The following is a 15061-nucleotide window of genomic DNA, read 5'->3' on the forward strand; positions in this document are numbered from 1 at the left end:
GTGTCCTTCTCATCCAGGAATTGGTCCATTTCCCTCGTGTCTTTCTGCCCAAGTCCACCAGGGAGCACTGCAGTTGTATATGCCATGGCAGAATGCCCCAACCATTCTCTGGTGTCACTTTTGACAAAAGCCCTGTTGTCTCACGCTCCAGTCCATTGTTACTATGACAACAGTATTACAATGCCTCCCAATTACCAATGTATTATTTCAGTCCTGGTTCCTCCACCCCCAACAGCTCATAGAGAAGGCAGCCTTATTCTCGGGTCTCTTTCAATAGGGCAAGTCTGAACTACAGATACTGAACTACACTGTAGATAGAAAAATGTGAGACTCAGCCCTCGAGGCTTTCATTTCTGTGATGAATATTGACATTTAGAAGCTCACATAGCTTAAACAAGCAGTTAGAGAACATGAAACTATTTCAAACCAGAAACAAGTACTTAATTGAGACAACAAAAGTATTCTTCCACACAAGCTAAAACATGAAATTTCCATCCTGTGTCTGCTATCATGCGAGGTTCCTTTGAGAAAGGTCCCATGAAGAAACAGTATGAGAAGCATATTAGGTGTTTGAGTCACTAGGTATGCATCAATTTAAAATCACTTTGCTACTCAAAGAAGCAGGGTTCCAAACAAATGCTGTAACTTTCACAGCAGAAACAGATCAAAATAATTCCTAACCCTTATAGTCTGACAAGCGTGCTTCCACGACAACTGATCTGGCTTTGATCAGTATCTGAATAATAAATACTATTAAGAAGAGCTAGGATTTTTATTTTGCATACTGGGACATATAAGAGATGGACGCTGTTAACAAGGACTGCTTGTGGTTAAGCTCATCAAATACAAAGTATCTTTCCTCTCACATCAACATTAACTGCAGCTAACAGAGAGGAAAGCTCCACACTGTAGGGACTAATTCACGTCTTCCTAATGGAGCAAAACTCACAATTCTGGTACACAAGAACAGTCTAAAGTTCTTTACACTCTTCTACAACTTAAAGTTCAAACACAAGTCACTGTCTCCCCACAACACACTACGAACAGTCACTAACAGTAGTACTCCAGTAGTTCAAAACTCAAAGCAGGAATAGTAACAATATTAAGAATCTTCTGGTATAAACAGCAACAGTGAAAACGTTTTACATTTTAAAGTACTTACTTGAGAGTATTTTCCAATTATTTTACAAGCCTCCGAACATCAGATATCCAGGAAGCCTCTTTGAATCTAAGTTTCCTTCTAGAACACCAGCTCTCCAGGAGAGTCTTCAGGAATTCAGTACATCTCCCACAAACAGCATGCATAACCAGATCCCAGTGGACTCCAATTACCAACATCCCCTCTAATTCCTATTAAGGAGCTACTAGTCTTCTTACAGGCTTCTGTCTATCCAGCGGATAAATCTAAGTCAGTTTAATTAATTTTCAGTTAAGATGCCAAATCTTCTCCCGGTCACCCCACCTCCAAAAAGAACTGGCTACTATACAATTTTGCTCCTTGACAGCACCTCCTATGATTTTTTTAATTACTGTTTTAGATAGTAAAATTAGACACTGTTTTAACTTTTACAGTATTACAGTTCCTGTGCTTGGAAGCACTCTAAGTATTCTAAAATCTCTTAGGACAAAATTACCATAAACTGCAATAGTTTCACTATTTGCTGTACATGTCTTCTTTGCAAGGTGACCAAACAAATGAGTAGCTCAAAGATTTTTGTAGTTCAATGATTTTTAGTAGTTCAATGATTTTACCAGTTCTGCAATTCATTTGAGGTTTACTGTGTGCTGTTTCTACCCATAGAATATCTTTCATAGATTTTTTTTTTAATCCTAACAGAAGGTTTATCTGCCCTGCAGAAAGGAGTCACATAATTCTCCCTTCACATCTTTCAGCCAAAACATGTATACTAGCAGAAGGTAATAACTAATAAATTCTTCTCCTTGCTCAGTTGCGAGGAAGCACAGCAGGATGAGGAATGTTTTGACATGCTTACAAAGAGGCATTTAAATAACAGTGATCTCTATATTAAGGGCACAACCTATACATCAGAAAAGCTGTTAGCTTAAAAAAGTTTTGGCTTGCTTGCTTGTTGTATCTTTCAAGTGCAGAAAGGGTAGAGGAAAAAAATCAACTCACACATAAATTCTCTGGTCAAAAAGAGACAAATGCACCTTGACAGTACCATTAGAGGTCACTTCATAGCACTGGAATGGTAAATTCATCATGCCACAGGATCTTTGCAGTAGATTTTATAACTAGCCTGAGGAAGCCAGTAAAAACACTACTCTCAAGTCACATTAAGTAATTCTAGGTGGATCCTTTTAACACTGCATGGACTAAAAGTGATTTTTAAAAACTTTTACAGCTTTGTACAGTGATGAAGGGAGCTTTTCAGTAGATTTTTTTATTTCACTAAAATTACTACAGTACTCTGCATGTTCAGAGCCATAAATCATGGCATTACCATAGATATGCCTGTGTTTGCATATTTTGAAGGATGCCCTTAAAAACTAAGCAGGTGTATGACACCTGAGATAATATTTAGCCTAGCAGTCCTATAGATATCAACACTTAATTGGATATCCACATGGAAAAAAAAAATCTTTGCAAGAACAGCTTCTGCAGTAACAAATGCAGTGGAGGGCAAAGCAAACCCAGACAAACTGCATAAGCACAGCTTCTGTAAGGCTATTTTTAGCCTAGTTTTTTTTTTAACAAGAAAAAACCAACTGTGCTACACAAATAGTTTTAAAGGAGCTGTTAGCACACAGGAACTACCTTGAACTATTCCCATGCAGTGCTCAGCAACCAGAAAACCAAACCAGAAAGGAAATTAGGTTACCCTATAAATCTACTTCACCCATATTTGGTGTCCATATCCCCCATACCAACTGCTCACCCCTAAAAAAATGGCTGAGGGTGAAGGAAGGCAGGAGGCAGAAAAACAAGAATATTCAACAGGATGACTTAACAGAAGACTATGCTTTTCAGCTTGGAAAAGAGACATTTAATAAAAGAAAAAAAAAGATAGATATCTATAAAATCACAAAGGACATACAAATTGCAAACAGATATGACTGCTCACTAATTCTCACTAAATTCCTGAACAGCTTGCAATAAAAGTCATCAAGAATAATCTCCTTTCCAAAAATAGGAAGGGTTGTTTTCTTTCAGCAAGACTTTTAAACTGCAAAATTCTCTTGTCACAGAACACCTTCAAAGCCAAAAGTATTACAGTATTTAAGAAGTGAATTAGAGCTTTCAGGAATTTTATACACGAATTGCTATGCCAGTTCAAATGCAGGCTCTTTATCAAGTTCCTAAATTACTGATTGCCATGGGAAAGAAGAATGCATTTAAGGATTTTACAGTCTGAGATCATGAGCTTCATTTCTGGAAAAAAAAAAAGAGATATGTGGGTCTTCACGTGAAAGTCTATGCTGCAGTCAGACTGAAGAAACAGATAATTCTTTCTCCACAACCCAACATGCAGAACAGTCACTACCCTGACGTCACAGCATTCCTCCAAATGCACATTGCAGAGTTCACCACTCATCCACAATTCCAGGACAAAATACAACACTGAGATACAAAACCACTTTTCATAAGCTCTAGAAGCAGTTCACAGACACTGAAAATGCATCTTCCTGACAGACAAAACAATCCTAGAAGTCATAAATATTGGAGGATGCTAACGATTGGTTCCAATGCTTCAATAAATTTGTTCCAAACACTGATTACACAAAGCAAACAGTGTTTCAAGTGTAATTACCTGACAACTAAACAGATCTGCAATGACTGAATACATGGCAGGAGATGGTCAGCAAACCAGCTGAGTACTGCTTACCAAGACTTTCCCCTCCAGAAGCAGAACAAAAAAGTGACTGCCACCCCAGAGAGCCAATACTCCTGCCACACTCAGCACCCCTCCCTACACTGCCCTACAGCTGCAATGTGCAATCAGTAAAACAGAAGAAAAAGGACTCACATGAGCTATTTGCTGTTTTACAGCTTCCTGGGTGCACAGTCCGGTGAGTTTTCACCAGTTCATGTATACTTATTTCTACACAAGCTTCCTCCAGTGGCAGGGTTTGTACCTATTACTCTAATCTCAGCACAAAAGCTGAGCACCTACAGTAACTTTAGCACAAATACAGATACTCCAGTCCAACACTTGTGCTAGACACAAGAGTATTCTACTGCTGGAGTCATTACGTGTCTTTTGCTGGTCTTTCTACCAGGCTTCAATGTCTGAGATTTTTCTCTGAAAAACCATTATTCATGAATGTGCTGCATCTCCACACTCTGTTCAGTTATCACTTTTTCCCTTTTTGACGTGTAAAGTAACCAAAAAAAGTGTTCTATGTTAGATGTAACACAGAAAATATGCAGGCTAGGGTGGCAAAGAAGCTGCAAAGGAGAGAAGGTAAAGTGGAAAATTCTCACTCATTTCATCATTCAGAAGATGATGCCAAGAGTAGGTAGCCAAAAATGAGGTTAAATGACTAATTTCTACACAGTCTATCACTTTTCAAACAGATATCCAAATTCAGCAAAAAATTCCAGGTTATGTCAGGATTTCCTGTTCTTCAAACAATGCTTTTTAAAAAGCACGCCCTGCTTGTTTAACAAGAAGTGCTCCCAGGATGCGTTCTTTGAATTTTAATATTTTTTTAACAGACCAGTTTCTTCCATCATATCAGTTGCAACAGCACACACTTAAAGTGTAAACAGCAGTACTCCAAAATGTATTCCAAAAAGCTATATTACTTCCAAATGTATTCCAAAAAGCTATTAAAATATTCCTAGTCAGAATTCATGCCCTAAAAACACTGTTGCATTATCCTGGTGTAAAACATACACCTCCAAAAGACTTAAAATTAAAGCTGAAGACCTTAAAATATAAGTTTTATTTAAAACTGCTAGAAAGAAACAGGAATTTTGCTGAAGACAACAAAACACACTCGCCCACTAGATATAAATTGCAAAATGACTATAAACATGACAGAACAGACCTCTTTGTCTAGACTCATGTCCTACCAGTTTTATAGAATCAAGTAAATCCTAAAGTAGCATCATACTACAGTACATAATCTGGTGACTGGTGCCACTGCCTTTAGTAGGAACTCTCACCCTGACAAATGAAATATCTGACTGAAGTACAACAGACATGAACAACTGTAACTAAACCAAGCAGAACAGCATCATGCTTGCTTTTTTAAAATAAATTATACAAAAATGCCCCAAAATTCCTCCACAGCTACTTGCAGGCAGATTGGAGAAGAACTGTGTGTAGTGCTGCAAGCCTGCTCACTGCTTCCAAGGAACTCTACAACTGTTCCAGATGGCAGAAGGGCCTTGGGATTTGATCAGCAAGTACTACATGCTGAACATTTACATATACATGGATCATGTCCCAAGTCTAGCATCAACATTTAGAGTCACAGATCTACCCTGTGCAGAGAATACGGAATGAAGGTCTGTGTAACACAAGCCATAAATTTAATCCTGCACTTCCTTTCCCCAAGTCCACAACATCTTGCTGAATTAAGAGTGAACTTTAAAGGTACCATCAGTTTTTTCTGATCAGTACCATCAGAAATTAAATATCTTCAATTTCTACCCACACTACACATCAAAACAGATGTATTACATAATCTGCCTCTTCAGCTGACCTGCCCCAACTCCTCCAGAGTATCAGTCTTTAGACAAACCACCAAAAGCAACACTACCCATGCTGCCTTGCTCTGCCAAATCCTAAAACCTCTGTCACAACCAATCTATAAAGACAAAAGTGTGCACCCTTTCCTGCTCTAATACAAGGTTTCAAAAACTGAAAAAGACAAATCTTTTCCAAAGCAAAAGATCAATTTTCTATTCAGCCTCTAACTGTCAAACTTTCTTCCATTTAATTTGGATTTTCAGTCAGCAGTTCAGGCTGACTCCAGCAGAAAACAGACCAAAGTAATTACTTCCTTTAAATCTCATACTAGAACTCCAGTTACTGACTGGAATTAAACTTACTTTTCTATTCAACATTGTCATAGTAGACTGTTACTGGAACCTACTATATCAATGGATCTCTTCCCACATAATGCTGCATAATCAACTATATTCGATTTCTATTGAATATTCTCCATGTTTTACCTTGCATACAGAGATGAAATCACATTGCTTGTAAAAACAAGAAACAGACTGGTTTTTCCTTCAGTTTTCCTTCACTCAATTTCTGGTGTTTATTGTTAAGTAATGACTTAAATATTGCAAAAAAGCTAACACAATACTTCATTCTGTAAATTTTGTAGCTTTCTATGAAGGATTTCTATGTAATAAAACTTTCAGAAAAAAAACATTATCTGAAAGTGTGATAATTGTGTCTTGTTATCTGAATAACACATAGAACATATAGTTCGTAATCTTAACTAAAGTACCTAAAAGTCAGGCTTTTCTTTACATGTTTGATTAAAAAGAAATGGTGAGCAGATAATTTTATTCAGGTTAGTAGAAGTTAAGGGAGTGTAAACTCAAGAAACTGCTCTGAGTGTAAAAAAATAAAAATAGAAGTTTCCATTTAGAAACAAAGTACTACTAGTACAGGAAAAAACCACAGAGGTTAAAGACATCCTGACTGAAAAGCTCTTTGTATGTTCTCAACAAATTTTAAACAGTTGAAATGTTCAATTTTATTTGAAATTGCTTTGGCTCCAGGCTAAAAAGCACATACTGAAGATAGATCACCCCTAAACAATGGTGTCCTGTAAATTGTAGTGGGAAGCTCCAAAGGACTGACTTGTTTCTCCATACTGCATGGAATGAAAGGTTTACCATCTTCCAAACCACTACTACAACATATAGAGCAGCCAAAAAAGCCGAAGACTTTATCTAGTAAAGCTAGTTTTCCTGACAGCAACCAAGAAATTCAAACCTACATATTCCAGATTTTAAATACTGTAATTTAACAAACAAGGAGACTTCATCCAATCTCTCCAGGATAGATTTTCTGATGAAAGTTCTGCAAACTTCACAGACAAGAAAAAGTTAAAATACTATCAGTATACCTACCTGCTGGATTAAAAGTAGTTCACTTTTAAAATAAGCTCTCAGCACATAAACAATTACAGCTTCACAAAACATAATCGGGTAAAATTTCAACCTAACAGGTGACAGACACTTACCAATACACACATCTATTTTGCCCTTGATAGCAGCCTCATGCAAAGGAGTGTAGTTCCAGTTGTCCCTGGCGTTTGGGTCAGCCCCCTGACACAGCAGCAGGCTGACCACCTCTGCGTGGCCAAAGGAGCAGGCGTTGTGCAGGGGTATCAGTCCTCCGTCGTCGCGGGCATGGACGTTGGCTCCTGTCTGCAGCAAGTGCTCTACAACATCCTTCCTTCCAAAACCTGCAACACAACATACTTCTGTTCATTTGTCTGGCAAAACAATGTGACCTAGTACCTAAAACTGTTCACTCTTGGTTCACTGTACATTATTCATGTTCCTCATCAACTTCTTGCTTAATTTCACCATAAAGTCAGACTCTGTTCACCTGCTCAAACAACAGCTGGACAATTCACTTACAGTCATGACAGAATGGAACTGTGTCGTACCAGAGCCTGCCATTCCATCTCATTAAGACATTCCACAAAGGCTGAGCATGCTGAACGATGAGAGGGATGCAAGGAAAGCAAGAGAAGCATCAGTTGTACCCTCTGTTACATATGCCCACTAGGGTTTCCACTTTAAACCTTCCTTCAGTTAGTCAAAAGCCTTCACATGGTAATAGTTAAGACACCCAATTCTTTGCCAAATTTTCAGAAAGTTTAGCAAAAAACTAACTGACTTCCCCGAAGAGCTGGAAGAAGGCTTTCCCTGGTGAGTAAATACATCAACTAGTCAGTTTGATCAGCTCAAGTCCAGGTGAAGTGTTTCACCCATCACCCAGTTAATGACACTTTATCTCAACATAGCAAGAACTCCTCCAATGCCAATTCCAATCTCTGCAAAGCTGCTATGTGCACAGTTCGACTTATGATCCGGAAGACTTATGATTCTCCTTAGGTGTTTTTCCTCCTCCTTTCACTTCCTTGATTTAAGAAAAGACTCCAAAAGGAGATAAATTTTACAGAAGTGTATAATCACAGGTTAAGCACATCTGTAAGTATCACCAGGACCTTAAGCAAAGCTGGAAAGATGAGCTTATTAAATGCAATCCCACTTGTTAGAGCACTAAACACAGTTTATAGGGGAATAGAAGCCCTTGAGGTAGAGGAGCACTCTTAGAGACATGATCTTTTCAAAACTGTCTTATGCTATAAGTAAAGGGGGAAAGAAGTCCAAGCTAAGTCATTGTGTGCCACTGCTTTACTACAGCACACACCAGGATCAGACCTTTTCCCTAAGACTTTCCCAAGCACTTCTCCCACTTCACTTGGCAGAAAACAATTAAACTAAGTGATTTAACTAAGTAAACTGAAAAGCCTTCAAGCTGGGAAAAAGTGCACATAGCACAGTATTACTGAAAGTCTAACATTTTGCATTTATATCCTCTTGTAAATTCCTTCCAAAAATTTTAAATGGGAAGGAGACATATTGCACAAAGTATCAGAAGATAATTCAAGAGAATAAGTTACCAAGAAAGCAAACTTTCTACTAAATAGTACACTTGTGACACTAACAGAGTTCATGTACCACAAATGCTGCCAAAAACATAAAAAAAAATTTCAAAGTCAAGGCCAGTAATTTATCAATTCATCTTTTTTGTTAACATGAAAAAGTGTACATTTTGCAGGCTCTGAGGCTGTAAGACTGCCAGATGTTTCTTAATTGACTACACAATTTGCATTCTTCATTGTATCCATATGAATCCGGCTGAAAATTATTAACCCCATTTTAAGTGGCACAAGGCGGAATTGAACAGTGTCTTGGCTTTACAAACACCCATGTGAGGTCAGACATCTCTCCCATGACAAGGACACAGGGCACACCTGCAACAAGCTGAGTCAGAGTAGAGTCAGAGTGATGTCTCAAGCAAAGCTCTCCAGAGCAACGTAATCTAATTTGCTCTACATTGCAGCACAGGTGGAGTGCTTGATTGAGGTGTCTCTGAACAGAGTGGAAGTGTGTCATAAGTTACCAACTACCTCCTGCCATGTCCTGGCTCTCCCTCAAGGAACACTCAGTCACTACTTAGGTCAGCTCTGCCTCTGCAGTTGCTTATCTTACTCATATACACCAAAGCAGCTTGTATTTTTATGATTAACAGCTTGCTAGCTGACAAATCAACTTGATCAGCTCTCAAACTCTGACCACTGGCTACTTCCCAACCCAAGTGAGATCCCTTTGCCTTCAGGATTAAAGCTGTATACTCCAGAAATTTTCTAGAGCATAGCTATTTATGCTAGCCTTCACAAAGTGATTAGACTTCCAACAGCCATTACTAGTCATATCAAAGGCATGCTTAGAAAAAAAACTGCTTTTCCCCAACAGCATTTTGCCATTACTACACACACGAGCAGAAAAAAAACAAGCTCTATCACTGATGCTTTAGCAAGTCACCTTAAATCAGGCTTCTCCAAGCCTGAACTTCAGTGAGACCAAGAACATTCCACTCTGTGATCCCAGTTCCATAACTTTCAAAAGCCCCTCCTGGCAGCTTCTACCTCTTCTTGGTACAGAAGTGGGCATTAAGGCACAGTTCAGCAATTATTAGTAGTACTCTCTATATCCCTGGATAAAACACTAGAAAGACAACATCTGTAAACCTAAAAGAATGTGTTGCACAAGAATGCAAGGAGCTAACTTCCTGATGAAAAAAAAGTTTAACTTCCCCTAAAATGGGTGTGGAACTGGTCAAGCTTATGATTGTGGCTATATGAAGGAATTGAGTAGGACTCAGCTTATTTCTACCAGGTCCATCCATCTAGTCACCTCTGACAGAGGTGCTATTATTAATGATTTACCAGCAAGGACTAGGTCTAAAAACATATGAAACAAGGTGCCAGCAAGAAATACAAATGTTTCCTTTTATAGGGCTCGGCATTGTTTCAGAAGGGAAAAAGCAAGTCTGTTCCCAAGCTAGCTCTAGAAAAAAGCTCAGATTTCAGACAAATGCTCATCGGAGTCCTCCCCATCCAGGTAAATAAATGGTAGAAAAGTCACAGAAAATCAGCTTCGGTATGGGAGTGCTCTGCATGGAGGATGACACACACAGAGTCGTGAATGCATCACTGTCAGCCTGCTTCAAACACAAGGGACCAACACAGGCACTTCAACTCACAAACCACAGAATGATGCACAGGATGCATACATTAATGCCTCCACTTAATTTCTTTTTTTTTTTTTTTGTACATGTTTTAAAGTCACTCAGTCACTTTCAAGTCTTTAAAACCTGGGGTTTGGGTGCTGCTGTACAATATCCAAAGCCTGCACTAGTACCAGAGACACAAATATCCTGCAATCCATACAGCAGCTGAGACAGTACTGAGTTTTCCTCTGTCCAAGCAAGGAGGATGAAAGGAAAATTATAGTTTGCTCAACTCTCGGGGCCTCCCGCTGAGCCTCCCCAAGAAAATTTAGAAAGTCTCTTTTCCCCGTTCGGCGCTCAAAGAAGGAGTCAGAGCTCTTCAATTCTCGGTCTCAAGGTTGTTTATTGTATCTTATCTATAAAATATTTTCTCCTGTCCAGCTGAGGTCTGCTCAGCAAGACAGAGGCACTCTGCCTGCCCCCGGGGCAGTGTTATGTCTTTATACTAAAAACTACGTATACAATGTTTACAATTACTTTCCAATACCTATCACCTATGTTAGACAGTGAGCTTCTACTCTAAACCAATCTAAAAGTGCCAACATCACAGCAGAAGATGGAAGCCAAGAAGAAGAAGGAGAAAGGCTGGACACACTCAGTTCCCTCCATCTTGCCCCCAGAAGCCCCATGCTAAAAACACCAAAGTCTACTTTTTCACCCCGTGATAAATTCACTATCATTCTACTTAAACTGTCGTGGCTTGCAGATCTTCATCTAAGGTTGGTAACTTGCTCCACAGGTCATAATCAAAACCACAGGCATCTTGGGCTCTGTGCCAGGGTCTCTGAGCCCCCTGGCAGGAGTCTTGGCTGCTCAGGATAGCCAGAGGGATGTCCTGGCTTCTGACACTCAACCTCTTCCCACATACAACAGAGGCCTCTATACCTGTAATATCACCTCAGTAATAATTTCTCCTTTATTAACAGCTAACCAAAGCAGGTCAGATTTATTCAGCACACTACTTGACGACACTTCAACACAGAGCTGAAGAACCACCTCCCCTTTATGCAGTTCAATTGGCACTTCAGGTATGCCATACAGAGAAAATGTGGATAAAACTGTTGCTCCAATTTGATGTGGCCATGTACAATTTATCTGGAAGTGAATAATGGACAGGTGACTCTGACTCCTAGAAACAGATTCAGACCCATCCCAAGCTTTTTAAATAACTGGTAACAGATTTCATCCCTTGTCTTACCTCCAGCTTACACCTATGCTAAGGATTCTGAATGCTCTCAGAAGTCCCTCTTTTTATAGTCCTGCCACAAGAAAGGAAGTAAAGGTGATTTTCAAATCAGAAACCTTACAAAGCTTAAGGAAATCCAAACTTAGTACTTTTTACAAGGAACTATAACTGGGGAAGTTATTCTTCCCTATTACAGTAAAAGAACTTAACTGCCTGGCATTGCTGCCAAGATAGACATCTGAAAAAACAGCTGAGAAGTCAAGTGGCCAGTGGGAGGGGGAAGGAAAAAAACCCCAACAAAATTCAGTCCCAAAAGCAGAAAATTAAGAAGAAATTAGAAGAAAAATTTCTCTTTCACAAATCACAACATCAGAAGTGAAGTTCTATTCATCTAAGAGTTTAGCTTCAAGAAGTTTGAAAAAAGCAGTTTAAAACACGACATCCTGCACTCTCATCCACCCATTCCCCTACTGAAGGCCATACAATTCACATCTAGGTATAGATCACAAACACTGGCTATTATCCAAAAAACAGCTTCCTATACACAGCAGACTGTTGTGCTCATAAGCAAACAGGTTTTATTTTACCTTTGGCCCACAAAGGAGATCAAATCAACACACTGCCTCACTGGCAGGTATACACTGCTTAAGATCAGCTGCATTCGAACAACATGCTTGCTTACAGGCCTTTCCAAAATGCAGGCTCTCAAGATGTATGCAATAAGAAATATGCCTAATGCTCTTACATGTCTAATCCACTGGCACCAGACAAGCAGCAATTTGAAATAAAGTAGGTATGGTATCTAAGGAAAGTCTTTAAATCTAGAAAAATAGATATGGGAATTTGTTAGATACAAGAACTTCATCTGCTATTTTCCTCATGCTATAACAAACCACCTTCCACTGCTATTACAGTAACATCTTAATATTACCAACTTTGAACACCTTACCCCCTCCAGTAAGTTTTGTCCATTTCTTCTCTAATCAGAGCAGATATTACCCACTGCAGTTTGTACAGGCACTGAAGTTACAACCTGAGATCTCAGAGTTTTAGAGGAAGCACCAAGATCTAACTTTAGGCCTGAATCCAAAATTAGCAGAGCAGACTCAAGCCTTCCAAAACATTAAGAACTTCATAAGCACACATGCAGTTGGTACCAACATTATGTTCAGGGTTCATCAAAATTAAGTCCACCTCCATACCCCAGAAGGTTGCTGTGTTTTAAACTCCACTTGCTTAAGCCCCGTTTCAGCAGTAGAGCTCAGGGAGCAGAGAATAATGAAACAGCTCAGGACCAAAAGTTCGCTTAGAGGCATTGTCAAATGCCTCTTACACTGTGAAAATGAAAACAAACCCATACAATCTCTGAGTGTGTTATCTAACTGATAAATTGTACAGCACTGTTCAGAGTGCCAGGCAACACTGCACCATAAAATGTTCATTTTGCTACTGATTTCAACAGTGATTTAGAGCCACATGCCAGCAGTTAAACACTGATCACTTGATACAGACTTGTTAATTATCTTAATTTATGTGCACCAGTGCACAACAAAGCTCAAACCAGATCTCCACTATGTAAGGTCCAGTTCTGTAACACTGTGGCACACCCCAGAGAACTCTCAGACTGACCACAAACCTAGCAATTGTACAAGCCCTGAGTTAGGAGTAATGATTTAAAAGATTTTCTTCATTTTACTTTTATCATTAATTTTGTGTGCTTTGTGCCCCCAGTGAAGAATACATCCCATAAGAAATATTCTTTTTATGAGCTGCAGTAATCTATTACAACCCTATTTGCCAAAATGTAATATGTACTTCCAGTTATTCTACACTGTTGGACCCTACTGCTTAATTTCTTTTATAACACTAGTTCTGATCACAATGACATGTCTGCACAAAGAGGTGTATTCTATCCTGGACGCATTTGTAACTTATACAGTTCAGCTGTTCCACTTGATCCCTTTCCCCAGCCTACTCAGACCACAAGAGATGCAGACACGAACCAGCAACCATACCGAAATGAAAGAAGTTACAAAGTACAAGGCATCAAAACTGATGCCCACGAAGTGCATGTGCATCACACAGGAGTCCCTGAGCTGTTACAACACAGGCGAAGCCCTTACTTCAAGTCAACTCTGTCCTGAGCTCCAGTTTCTTGCTTCCTAAGTCCACTGCACAAGTTTGCAGCAGCCCATGGATATCAAGCACAGAGATTACTTTTAGATCTTACAGTCTCTTTACACTCTCAGGATCTCCTCTCCCACTCGTCTCACCCAGAGAAGGTGATTTAAAAGCCTTCTCCCAACAGCCTGTAGCGAAACGCCGCCGGGGAAGAGAGCGTGCTCACACTCTTCCAACTTAGGCTTGCCCACTCCCGAATCACGGCGGCGCTGGAGGCCCCTGCCCGAAGCTATTCCGGGGGGAACTCTGCCTGTCCCGCTCGCTGTCACTGCCCGGCCGGGCACGGGAGGCCCCGGTACCCACCGGCGGCGAAGTGGAGCGGCGTGGACTTGCGCCCCGCCATGTCCTTGGCGTTCACGTTGCCCGTGTCCACCAGGCGCTTCACGCGCGTCACGTCCCCATTCCTGCAGGCCTCCAGCAGCTCGCGGAACGCCCCGCTCGCCGCGCCCGGGCCCGCCGCTTCTGGACTCTCCGCCGCCGGGCTCGACGCCGCCGACGACGACGCGGACGAGGACGACGACGACGAGGAAGAGCCGCTGGAGCTGCTGCCCGAGCCCGGCGGCGGGGCCGGCGCGGCGGCGCCCGAACCCTCCGCGCACTCCGCGGCCGGGGGCCGGTCCGCGTCGGGGGGCGCCTCTCCCTCGGGGCCGGCCAGGCTGTGGCGCTGCGCGGCCGGTGCCAGGCTGGGGCTGCGCGGCGGCGAGGCGGCGGTGGGCGGCGGGGAGGCCGGGCCGGGCGGCGGGTGGTGGTGGTGATGGTGGTGCTGGGAGCGACGCGGCGGCACCGCCGCCATCTTCGCGCCGCTCCGCCCCTCCCGACCCCGTCACTGCGGCAACGGCGCCGCCCCGCCCGCGCTTCCGCCTGCCCGCCAACCCCGAGAGCCGCGCACGGACGTGACGCCCGCCCGGGGCCCGCGGGGCGCGGCCGCACCGGCCCCGGCACCGCCCCGAGTGGGGAGCGCCTGCCCCCTGCCGGCCGCGGCGGGCGGGGCGGGGCGGGGTGGGCGGGGCCCGGGCGGGGCCGAGCCCGGGCGGGGCGGGCGGAGCCCCGGGTGGGGCCGGTGCCGCCCGGAACCGCGTCCCCTGCGCGGCTGCCGGTGCCGGGAGACGGGCGGGACGGCAGCTCCTCAGGGGTGACCCCGGAGGGGAGGGCGAGGGGCGGTGTTCTCCTTCGGAGCCCGCTGTAGGGGCGAGGCAGCCTTCTTCCGCCTGCGCGGCACGGTCCGGCGGCGACACCAGAATGTGGGCAGCTGCTTCTTCACAGCCGCCGTTCGTGTCCGAACTCCGGAAGGACTTTGCCAGCTAATTGCAACGCCCCATTGTCAGATCCAAGCTTTGCGAAGTACTTCAGAGGCATTGGTGCGAATTGTTCCGCTTTCCACAGTTTGTTT

The 15061-nt window shown here is 42.4% G+C and overlaps 1 protein-coding gene across 1 annotated transcript in view; it reads right to left on the reverse strand.

Moving 5' to 3' along the window:
• TNKS (tankyrase) overlaps nucleotides 1-14473 on the reverse strand; it is a 127526-nt gene extending 113053 nt beyond the window's left edge. The window contains exons 1-2 of the mRNA XM_064711026.1: nucleotides 13975-14473; nucleotides 7177-7401 (exon numbers count right to left, since the gene is read on the reverse strand). Coding sequence (XP_064567096.1) covers nucleotides 7177-7401; nucleotides 13975-14464 — 715 coding nt within the window. The 5' untranslated portion in view covers nucleotides 14465-14473. The remainder of the gene's footprint in view (nucleotides 1-7176; nucleotides 7402-13974) is intronic.
• Nucleotides 14474-15061: the final 588 nt, after the last annotated feature.

Source organism: Zonotrichia leucophrys, chromosome 4, assembly GCF_028769735.1.
Source record: "Zonotrichia leucophrys gambelii isolate GWCS_2022_RI chromosome 4, RI_Zleu_2.0, whole genome shotgun sequence".
Classification (NCBI taxonomy): Eukaryota; Metazoa; Chordata; class Aves; order Passeriformes; family Passerellidae; genus Zonotrichia; species Zonotrichia leucophrys.